Consider the following 9,080-nt stretch of genomic DNA (forward strand, 5'->3'; position numbering starts at 1 on the left):
TGGTTTCAGTGGAGTGTACAGAAGCCAGATTGCAACGGATCCATTCAAGCATTAGAGGACAGAAAGTTGAGACCACATTTCAAGAAGGCTTGAAGCTGAAGGGGAACCGCTCCCCAGTTGTTAGAAAACTGATGAAACCTAATGAAATCCTCGGCACCAATCCCCTACCCTGGCAATGAAGTCATCAGAAAACTGACTGGGTCTTCATCTTTGGAGGCTGCATATCACATAACCCTATTGTCTGGAACAATATGGAAGGTAGCTAGAGGAAATAAAATTCACAGAAAAATGTAAACATTCTACTTGTGACAATATATGCAACAAGAATTAGACTCTTATGCAATACCCATACTACAGCATTACAATTTATAAAGGATCCACACGTTATAATTCATGTGACCACAATGCATTGTAGGAAAGCGTACATTTTACAACACCTACACACAACAGAGCATGATTAAGGTTGCTATAAATTCATCCTTAATTCAATTTTTTGGATTTAATTTCAATCCTAACTACAGTTTGTTTCTTTTGCATGTTAGCTGTGATGAAAGAACCATAATAAAATGAAAGAATTTCTGATTTATTCTGCTGTACATTGCTCAAAACAATTTAACTTCAATAAGGGAAATTCTCTTTGTATTTACACATACTAAAATATAGATGACTATAAATGAATTAATAATTTAGACTGATCAAGTATGTGATTACAAAGTTCAGAAAACCATTAATGTACAAGTTGCAGAATTTTTACTTTATAGGGCATGCTACTTTTGGAAATGCACATTTTTAATGACATAGCACATTCTCCCCTCCCCCCAACACACACACAGTAGCTTAAGGATTTGAAGGAAAAATACTCCTTACCTCCAGCTACTAGTCCAGACTCCCCCAACTGAATAGCGACCCCAAAACCACCAAGCTTTACAGGTGCTGAATTCTCCTTTGAAGCAAGCAGCACGCAGTGTGGCTGAAAAGACAAAACCCAGCAGCTATTATTATAATACCAAAAAATCCAACCTGTGTGAAGAACTGAAAACATCTTTGTAGTGTAGCGAGAAGCAGCTTAAATATTTGTCTCTTGAATTGAGTCCTCTTTGACATCTTTTTATTTGTTCGTGTAAAACTTTTATTTCGGTACAGCATAAGCACCTCACCACTTATTGATCTTCTCCTGGACATGTGTTAACATAGCAAGGCCTCCTCAGGGCTTGTCACTAATCACAGAGAACACTGCCTGAAGTCATGACAACACGAAGAATCAGAACTTCATGAGAGTCTACCAATTTTTCCAACAAGATATGGCTTCAGTGCTCTAGCAGAAGCATCTCATTTCTGTGAGACACTGTCTGGAAGACCTAATGTTTCACATAAATGGCATAAAAACGTTCTGCTGGGGCTCAAGCCCATCTCAACATAACCGGCACAAATTTCTACCTGCAAATCAGAAGCAAGCTATCTGATGAGATACCTAGTGAACAGCGACAATGGAGGGGAAAATAAAAAACTGAGGTATTGAGACAGATTCCTTAGGGTTGTTCGTGCTTCTATTCTTCCAGAATTCATGCCCCAGTGATAAGAAGGTGGAAAATAAAGGAATTAATAGTACTTGGCTATTTGGGGGAACGAGGTTAGGAAGTCTTCATGCATCAATACATTATATGCTACAGAACAGCAGCTAGTGTTTAATACATCTATCTAAGCTTATGCCCTTTGAAATTTTTCAGCATTTGCACAGAATTAACGTTCTGCACAGAATTTCTTCCCTACCCCTCCAAATGGGTTGCAGAGCTGCTGGACTTGCCACTTCTGGAGGCCGGGGTGCTGTTGGACCATGCAGATACCAGCTCCCCCAGCTCTGGAGAAAGAGAGGCTACTCACCGTAGTCATGGTGGTTCTTCGAGATGTGTCCCCGTGGGTGCTCCACATTAGGTGTTGGGCTCGCCCGGCGCCGCAGATCGGATCTTCCAAGCAGTTTCTGCCGGACAGCGCATGCGCCGGTGCGCACCGCTCCCCTGCGCGCTCCTGGCCACGTGCGCGATACGGTCCCTGCCAGTTCCTTGACCAACCGCCTCGGATGCTCCTGCAAAACACTAAACAGAGATCCGGAGCGGGGAGGATGGGCGGGTAGTGGAGCACCCACGGGAACACATCTCAAAGAACCACCGTTACTACGGTGAGTAACCTTTCTTTCTTCTTCGAGTGTCCCTGTGGGTGCTCCACATTAGGTGACTACCCAGCAGTAACCCAAGATAGGAGGTGGGTAATCGGATTATGTGCAGCTTGTCCCCGAGAGGACTGCTGTCGAGAGACGGGTATCCTCTTGGAATACCCTGTGAAGGGCGTAATGTTTGGCGAAGGTGTCATAGGATGATCAGGTCGCCGCTCTGCAAATGTCTTTTAGTGCAACGCCCTTGAAAAAGGCTGTTGATGCCGCCACTGCCCTAGTGGAATGAGCCCTGGGAGTGGCCAGTAAAGGAGTCTTTTTGAGTTCGTAGCACATTTTTATGCAAGATACGATGTGCTTCGAGATTCTCTGCAAAGAGAGACGTTCTCCTTTTGATTTGGGAGCGATAGAGACTAGGAGTCTATCTGTTTTCCGGAAGGACTTGGTCCTGTCTATATAGAAAGCTAGCGCCCTCCTCACGTCCAGGAGGTGTAGGCGCGCCTCTTTGTTAGAGTTATGAGGCTTTGGATAAAACGAGGGTAAAACAATAGGTTAGTTAATATGAAACTCAGAAGAAACTTTAGGAACAAAGGCTGGATGCAGCCGTATGGTTACCGCCTCCTTGGAAAAAACAGCGCAGGGTGGCGTTGCCATAACTGCCGCAAGCTCGCTCACCCTGCGAGCTGACGTGATTGCAAGAAGAAAGGTCGTCTTTATCGTAAGGAGGCGGAGGGAAACCGTGGCCAAAGGCGCGAACGGTGGTCCCCTTTTCGCATTAGGCACCAGGTCCAAGTTCCACGAAGGTGGAAGCGGTTTCCGAGGGGGGTATAGGTTTACCAACCCTTTGAGGAACCTGGTAACCATGGGATGGGCGAACACCGTGTGCCCTTCCTCTTCGTGTCTGAACGCCGAAATGGCGGCAAGGTGGACCTTTAACGAGGATAGTGAGAGTCCTCCTCTCTTGAGGTCCAGTAAATACTCTAATATTACAGGTATAGGCACCGAAAGGGGGGCTAGCTGTTTGGTAGAACACCATGCCGTGAAGCGAGTCCATTTCTGCTTGTAGGTCTTCCTGGTGGAAGTCCTCCTGCTAATTTCTAGGACTTGCTGCACTTCCTCCGTACATGTGCTCTCTAGGGAGCTGAGCAATGGATTAACCACGCTTGTAGTTGCAGGCCTTGGGGGTGCAGATGCACTATGGACCATTGGGCTTGCGTGAGCAGATCCGGCGCCACCGGAAGGGCATCGGTGGCCGGTCCGACATGCGCAGAGGTAGGGGGAACCATTGCTGTAAATCCCACGTTGGGACTATCAGGATCATTCAGGCTCCTTCCCTCCTGGCTTTCTGCAACACTTTGTGGATGAGCACTGTGGCAGGAAAAGCGTAAAGCAGGGGGCCCCTCCAGGAGATCGCGAATGCGTCCCCCAGGGACCCCCGTCCCAGTCCTGCCCTGGAGCAGAATCGTGAGCACTTCTTGTTGTGTTGAGTAGCAAACAGGTCTATCTGGGGAAAAACCCCATGCGTGAAAAATCGGTCGCAGCAGATGGGGACGGATCTGCCACTCGTGCGTGAGCGCGAAATGCCTGCTCAGCTGGTCTGCCTTCACATTGTGAGCGCCTGGTAACTACGAGGCTTTCAAGGTTATATTGTTGGCGATGCAGCAGTTCCCCAACCGGACTGCTTCCGCACATAAGGCATGGGACCGAGCTCCTCCTTGCCGATTTATATAAAACATGGTGGAGGTATTGTCTGTACTGATCCCGACTACTTTGCCTTCTATATGGTCTCGAACGTGTCTGCAGGCGTTGAACACTGCTCTGAGCCCCAGTATATTTATGTGCAGTGACTGCTCCATGGAGGACCACAGCCCTTGCGTCACCTCTTTGCCCATGTGTGCTCCTCACCCTATGAGGGAGGCATCTGTAGTAAGAAAAACCGATAAGTGTGGTTGGTGGAAGGGTACCCGTTAGCAGGTTCTTGGGGTTTACCCACCATTGCAGGGATTTGCGCACCTCTGTTGTGGGCGACGCCACCCTGTGAACGTTGTGTGCTGCCGGTTTGTACACGCTCGCCAGCCAGTGCTGCATGCTGCGCATGTGTAACCTGGCGTTCTGTACTACGAACGTTGCTGATGCCATGTGGCCCAGCAGCTGTAAGCACATCAGAACTGGCACCGTAGGGCTGAAGGTGATGACTTGCACGAGGGAGCCGATGGCCCGCAAGCGAGTCTCTGGTAGATACACTCTCGCTGTAATAGAATTTATGCGTGCCCCTGTGAACTCTATGTCCTGTGTGGGGTCTATCTTTGATTTTGTCAGATTGATAACCAGGCCGAGCGAAGAGAACGTGCCTGCTGTGACGCGTATCATGCGTAGTACCTCCTCCTTCGAGGCCCCTTTGAGTAGGCAGTCATCCAGATACTGGAATATAAATACCCGCTGTCTGTGCAGGTAGGCTGACACCACTGCCAAGGTCTTGGTGAAGACTCTGGGGGCCAAGGAGAGGCCGAACAGTAGGACCTTGTATTGAAAATGTTCTTTGCCTACCATGAAACCGGAGGAATCGTCGGTGAGCCGGATGGATGGTTATGTGAAAATACGCGTCTTGTAAGTCGAGGGCTGCAAACCAATCTCCTTCGTCTAGTGCCATAAGGATGGAGGCAATTGTGATAATCCGAAAGCGTTGCTTGCGCAGGTGCCGGCTGAGGCCTTGAAGATCTAAGATGGGCCTCCAGCCTCCTGTCTTTTTCTCCGTGAGGAAGTACCTCGAGTAGAACCCTCCACCTTGCAGTTGCTCCGGCACTCTTTCCACTGCCCCTATGAGCATGAGATGGTCTACCTCCTGCTTGAGCCTCGCTACATGGGAGGTCTCCTGGAGATGGGGCCTGGGTGGAGGTCGTGGCGGTGGGAGCGACTGGAAGGAAATGGCGTACCCCGTGGCTATGATCTCCAGCACCCATTTGTCTGTGGTGATCCCTTGCCACTGGTTATAGAATGGTCGGAGGCGATGGTGGAATAACTGCTTCGGATGACCTTGTGCGATGGTAGTGATGGCGCAGCCCTGGATCTGTGTGTCAAACTTGTGGCCTTTGGCCCTGCCCCGAGGACGCACGGCTCTGTTGGGAACGTCACCTGGGAGTTCTGTACTGCTGGTGCTGTTGATGTCGCCCTTGCTCGTAACCCCTGTGGTACTGGGGACGCTGTTGCTGGTACCGTCTTTGTTGAAGGTAGTCCTTTTTCTTTCTGTATGGAGGGGTGTAAATCCCCAGGGTCCTAAGTGTGGCTCTTGAATCTTTAATGGAATGAAGGACCGAGTCAGTTGATTCAGCAAACAGCTTCTGCGAGTCGAAGGGAAGATCGACTATCTTTGCCTGCAGGTCCCTCGGTATACCCGAAGTCTGGAGCCAGGACTTCCTTCACATCACCACTGCCGTAGCTGTGGAGCGTGTTGCTGTGTCCGCAACCTCCAGGGCGACCTGAACTCCCGTCCTCGAGGCCGCGTAGCCTTCTTGCACGATGGCCTTGAGCACCGGTTTCTTGCCCTCTGGAAGCGAGTCCATGAGGGAGTTTAACCTAGTGTGGTTGTCGAAATTATGGTTTGCTAGATGCGCTGCGTAATTTGCCATTCGCAACAGTAGAGTGCAGGAGGAGTAGACCTTTCAGCCGAACAGCTCTAGCTTCTTGGCATCTTTGTCTGTTCCCCCGTGTTGCGACGACTGCACCACCAAGGAATTTGGTTGTGGGTGGCTGAACAGGAACTCCATGCCCTTCGCTGGCACGAAGTTTTTTTTTTTTTTTTTTAATCCGCTCTCTTGTGGACAGGCGGAATAGTCACAGGGGTCTGCCATATCATAGTGGCGGACTCCAAGATTGCGTCATCAAGCGGTATTGCTATTTTCGAGGAGGCCGGAGGTCTCAGATTTTTGAGGAGCTTATGGTGTTTCTCTTGCACCTTTGCTGTCTGGATGCCTTGCATGAAGGTCACCCTCTTAAAACAGCTCTTGGAACTGAATGAGATCGTCTGGAGGATGGACGTCCCCCGGGGCTGTAGCCTCGTCAGGGGAGGAGAGCGAGGAACCACTAGGGTAAGCCTCTCTGGACCCTTCCGGTTCCTGTTGGTGATGGTACATCCGCTCGCTGGAAGCTTGCAAGGGAAAAATCTCGGGGTTCCATAACCAGTTCCCCCTGAGATACTTGAGTCTCTGTCCCTGTTCGCGATTGCCCTCGGGGATACGGGACCGTCTGTGGGGATCTTTCCCTGGTAGACTGCCGGTCGTGTCTATGCCCCGCATGATAGGGGTGACCATGGCAGCATGGGCACTGCTCTTGGGAAGGTGACCTAGACCACTCCCTTGGTGCATACCCTCTGCGTCCGGGGGAGCGAGATCGTCGAGAGACCTGGGACACTGGAGAGAGCGATTTGTGATAGTACTCCAGCGGTTCAAACCCCAGGAAGGGTGAAGGTGGTCCCAGCCAGGGCGAGGCTGGCTGTAAAAATGGAGACGGGGGCTCCAGGTAGGCTAGGGGGGACCCCTGCCTCCTAGATGGAGTCTGCAGCATGAACGGAGGGCTGAGAGAAAGCAACTCTGCAGCCCTGTCTGGAGAGGGGCTGCGGTGCCTTGTTTTGTGTGCAGACTTCCCCCTCCCTTGAGGGGATAGCTCCGCCCCCTGACGTGTAGGGGATCTCGGCCCCGTCCGCACCATGCTCGGCACGCTTATGGGCGGTGCAGCACGGGCGGTGTCCTCCGGTGCGTGCAGGCTGTGTGCCTGCACGCTCTGCACCGCCGGTTCCCCAGGGGTCGGTGCCGCTGCTTGCGGTGCCGCCGGTACCGGCGCTTGTTTAGCCGCTGCCCTTCCTGCAGTGCGGGGCGGCTGTTTGATTATCGGAGGCTGAGCCGCCTCCACGTGGCTCTCCGTGCCGCCGCCGATCAGCTGTTGCTGCGTCTGGTGGCTGTGCGCTCCTCCCGTCCCGCTCGCTGTTGCTGCCGGCAGGGATCGGCCTGGCGAGACTTTCCTCCGTTTTTGCGCTGATGGGGTGAGGGAGGCGGCTTTCCTTTTATGGGCCCCGGAGGGTCCCTCCTGCTGCGGCCACTCCGGCACGTCTGGCTGGAGGGCCTTGTCGAAGAGCAGCATTTTAAGCTGCATCTCCCTGTCCTTCCTTGCTCTGGCTGTTAATTTTGCACAGAAGGAGCATTTCTGCGTGACATGGGACTTCCCCAGGCACCTTATGCAGTGACTGTGCCCATCAGACGCTGGCCTTGCCTCTCGGCAAGACTCACATTCCTTGAATCCTGAATAGGACATTGTTGGTGAGTCTTTCAGTTGTTAATGGGGTACTTAGCACCTTCTCTGTGCTGTTTTCCCCCTCTCCGATAGCCTGCCGCGGCAGGAGGGCTAATGGCCCTAGGCTCCCGACCTCCGGTGCTCCGCTTGTTAGTAGGACTGGACTGAATGTCGTCCCGCTTGTTGTTTCTTTTTTTTTTTTTTTTGAAAATAACAGCTGGCTAACTTAACAGTAGCCTAAGAACTTGAAAACTTTAAAGAAAAACAGTTAAAACCATTGAATACGCTAACTTGGCCGTAGACTAGTCGGATTCCATCTGCAGCCGATGGCAGTTAAGAGGAACTGGCGGGGACCGGATCGCGCACGTGGCCAGGAGCGTGCAGGGGAGCGGCGCGCACCGGCGCATGCGCGGTCCGGCAGAAACTGCTTGGAAGATCCGATCTGCGGCGCCGGGCGAGCCCGACACCTAATGTGGAGCACCCACGGGGACACTCGAAGAAGAATAAAGGGTGCAGCTGTATGGCTTCCTGCCTGGGTTCTGGGAGGGGGCAGAAAGAGAGGAACTTTTTCATTTAAATAAACTATGGCTGTGGAATCCTTTTTGTGTGTCTGTACTGTTGCTGACATAGCTCCTGTCAGGTCTTTCGAAATAAATTATCTACATAATTGATGTTGGCATGATTATATTTTGTTATTTTGACAAATAAAATACATAGAATTTTAAAATACTGTGTGCAGAATTTTAAATGTTTTGGTTTAGAATTTTCCTGGGCATATAAATTGCTCCCCTACACAATGAACCCCTGAACTATATTTGCATCTGCTCACAACTATCAAATCAATCATATTAAGCATTTTTCAATTTATCAAAAAGTCAAAACTACATCTTGTTTTTTGGAGAAAAATTTACATTAAATGTAAAACAAAGCTATTGATGTGCATTGTCTGTAGCCCTACCCATCCCAAGGGAATCTTGGGATTTTCAGCAAAAAGGAATATATGTACTGGGACTTACTCTCTAGTACCAAACTTCAGGAAAACATTGGAAATTGCATAAATGACTGACAGGCTTAATTAATGTCACTGCCAGAAATCTGACACACATGGAACAACACATTTGTGCGGGGAAAAAAGGGCAGTTTGTTATATAATAATTTTTCTTGCTACAATTGTATTTTAATAAACTAGGGATTATTTATCAATCATCTTACAAAGGACTTCACCTCTTGAACCTGGAAGAGTAGTTAATCAACCAACTAACACACAAGGCTGTACATACCATGGAGAAGTGCAACTTGGGAAGAATCTACCTGGTCCAGAAACATGTAAGAACTAATTTCAGGGACATTTTATATTGGAGGCTCCCTTTGATGAGCTCAACAGTTTCTAGTATGTAAAAATATGTTGTTTAATTCAGGATAAATTAAAAGAAAGCCTCATGGGACAAATCACCTTCTTCCATACCCCAGTCAATAATTCTTCTCCAAGGCGTATTGCCCTACATTTTCCAATCCCTTATCCCTGGGATGTGCATTTGCATCATAATATGACCCAAAAAAAGATAAATGTGATCCTGATGCTTTTCAGTGCTTTAGCTCTGATAAGAAACAGTATATAAGCGTTACACCT

The 9,080-nt window shown here is 49.6% G+C and overlaps 1 protein-coding gene across 4 annotated transcripts in view; it reads right to left on the bottom strand.

Moving 5' to 3' along the window:
• CASK (calcium/calmodulin dependent serine protein kinase) overlaps nucleotides 1-9,080 on the bottom strand; it is a 384,458-nt gene that overhangs the window by 146,819 nt on the left and 228,559 nt on the right. For all 4 annotated transcript variants that reach the window (XM_074995109.1, XM_074995125.1, XM_074995118.1 and 1 more), the window contains exon 6: nucleotides 868-970. In XM_074995109.1, the coding sequence (XP_074851210.1) occupies nucleotides 868-970 (103 nt within the window). The remainder of the gene's footprint in view (nucleotides 1-867; nucleotides 971-9,080) is intronic.

This window comes from Carettochelys insculpta, chromosome 1 (assembly GCF_033958435.1).
Source record: "Carettochelys insculpta isolate YL-2023 chromosome 1, ASM3395843v1, whole genome shotgun sequence".
Classification (NCBI taxonomy): domain Eukaryota; kingdom Metazoa; phylum Chordata; order Testudines; family Carettochelyidae; genus Carettochelys; species Carettochelys insculpta.